The following is a 2,690-nucleotide window of genomic DNA, read 5'->3' as shown; positions in this document are numbered from 1 at the left end:
CTCTCTCTCTCTCTGTCTCTCTCTTTCTCTCTCTCTCTCTCTGTCTCTCATTCTCTCTCTCTCTTTCGCTTTTTTTCTTTCTCTCTCACTCTATCTCTCTCTCTATCTCGCTTGCTCTCTCTCTCTCTCTATCTCGTTTTCTCTCTCTCTCTCTCTCTCTCTCTCTCTCTCACTCTCTCGCTTTCTTTCTCTCGTTTCTCCTGTCCTTCCCTCTCTTCTTGTTTCCCCTTCTCACCACATTTATCCCTTAACAGCTAGAGACCCTCCCTTCATTCTATCTCTTTCTTACCTCAGCAGTGGCTGTAGATGCCCATCGCGTAGATACGCTATCTGAATTTTTACCCACTGAGAAAGCAGAAGAAAAACAAAGAATAGAAAATGGCACAAACAGAGACAGAAATGTCGGCTTATGTATGCATATCAGCCTGATATATGTATATGTATGCCACACATACACATACACACGCACTCGCATGCATGCGTGCACGCACGCACGCACGCACGCACGCACGCACGCACGCACGCACGCACGCACGCACGCACGTACGCACACAAAATGGTATCTTCTATTATACCTGTCGGCTTGAAAACCTGCTAACAAGTCTATGTGCAGCTATTATGACATAGAAAATATATATTACCATTACAATGTATATTCATACCCTTCCTGAATACCTTGAACGAAATTTATTGCATTAACGCGCACGCACGCACACGCACACGCACGCACGCACGCACGCACACACGCACACATATACATACACACACACGTACGCGCACGCGCACGCGCACACGCACAGAGACAGATACAGGTACAGACAGACACAGACACACACGCGCGCACGCACACGCACACGAACACGCACAGACACAGACACAGGCACAGACAGACACAGACACACACGCACACGCACACGCACATTCCACCGTCTCCACGGCAACCGTATAATCAAGGTAGTCACTGTCACCTTTCGGCGGCTCGGCCTGGAGAAACCGAGATGGTCCGGTTGTCATGGAAACGACGGGATCGGTACCCATGGACGCACCAAACTCTTCTTTTATGTTGGCGCCGATTAGCCAAGCATCATCCCCTGAAAATAGATGTCGGCGGTGTTGTATACGGATGCCAAGCAGCAGAACACTGCAAACATGCCCCATGTTACTTAAAGTTTTTACTCAAAAGAAACCCTGAAACTGCAGCTCGTGGGCTTGTGATATCATACGGGCTGCTCGTGGGTATTATGGGATGGGATGTTCCTGTGCAACCAGAGTGAATGGGGCACAACCTCTGTTGTCCCAACCACAACCCGACCACTTCGTACAAGTATGAATTCATATTTATCTTGTGTTAAATCCGAGAAATTAACTTAATTACTATCGAAATTTTCGATCTTCCTTCGGGAAATCTTCATCAGGATGTGACGTCACCATAGGTGGCAGCAGGTGACATCTTCGATAGTAAGTTAATTTCTTGGATTTAACACAAGATAAATATGAATTCAGTTTTCAACGAAATCTAATAAACTTATTTCATTCATCACTTCATATAAGGTCGAGGGACTTTCCTCGGAAAGTCCGAAACTTTTTACAAATACCGCGGAGTGGCAGTGATGCACACAATATGGCAGACGACTCAGACTTATATACTGTATACGCCTATTTTTCGCGTACAGACATTTGAGCAAATTCAGACTTGACGGACAATTTCGCGATCGGCGAACGATGAATTACTCGTTATTATTCGGTATGAATTATTCGCGTGTTGTTATTTTCGCGGTCGGGGACGCGTTCGCGAAATTCGCGAAAATTAAACCGCCGCGAAATATACAGCGTATATACAGTACCTGACGAGAATGCGTTGAACACAGCCTGTTCCTCCTCTACTTCATACTGCATCAGGGGCGATAACTCAAACGGAGGAAGTGCAGCGGGTGCAACATCTTCTACAGAACCTCGTCGCACTGTAGCGAGACGAAATGAGACCTGTCAACATTGTCATGCATATATTCTTCATTGTCATACCTTCCTCATCATCTTTGTCATTGTCATATTGTCTTTATTGCCACATGTTCCTCGTCATCTTTGTCATTGTCATATTGTCTTCATTGTCACATGTTCCTCATCATCTTTGTCATCATTGTCATATCATCTTCATTGTCACATCTTCCTCATCATCTTTGTCATCATTGTCATATCATCTTCATTGTCACATGTTCCTCATCATCTTTGTCATTGTCATATTGTCTTCCTCATCATCTTTGTCATCATTGTCATATCATCTTCATTGTCACATCTTTCTCATCATCTTTGTCATTGTCATATTGTCTTCATTGTCACATCTTCCTCATCATCTTTGTCACATGTTCGTCATCATCTTTGTCACATGTTCCTCATCATCTTTGTCATTGTCATATTGTCTTCATTGTCACATCTTTCTCATCATCTTTGTTATTGTCATATTGTCTTCATTGTCACATGTTCCTCATCATCTTTGTTATTGTCATATTGTCTTCATTGTCACATGTTCCTCATCATCTTTGTTATTGTCATATTGTCTTCATTGTCACATGTTCCTCATCATCTTTGTTATTGTCATATTGTCTTCATTGTCACATGTTCCTCATCATCTTTGTTATTGTCATATTGTCTTCATTGTCACATGTTCCTCATCATCTTTGTCATCATTGTCA

General features: G+C 43.3%; 1 protein-coding gene across 1 annotated transcript in view; it reads right to left on the bottom strand.

The window, feature by feature from the left end:
- Positions 1–240, bottom strand: part of LOC106817675 (ras GTPase-activating protein-binding protein 2-like) — a gene marked incomplete at its 3' end in the record, with an annotated part of 18,396 nt that extends 18,156 nt beyond the window's left edge. The window contains exon 1 of the mRNA XM_014822359.1: positions 236–240. Within this exon, the coding sequence (XP_014677845.1) occupies positions 236–240 (5 nt within the window). The remainder of the gene's footprint in view (positions 1–235) is intronic.
- Positions 241–2,690: the final 2,450 nt, after the last annotated feature.

The sequence above is a fragment of the Priapulus caudatus genome, unplaced genomic scaffold (genome assembly GCF_000485595.1).
Source record: "Priapulus caudatus unplaced genomic scaffold, Priapulus_caudatus-5.0.1 Scaffold1824, whole genome shotgun sequence".
Classification (NCBI taxonomy): Eukaryota; Metazoa; Priapulida; class Priapulimorpha; order Priapulimorphida; family Priapulidae; genus Priapulus; species Priapulus caudatus.
The sequence above is the reverse complement of the archived record's forward strand: the minus strand, read 5'-3'. Positions and strand labels throughout refer to the sequence as shown.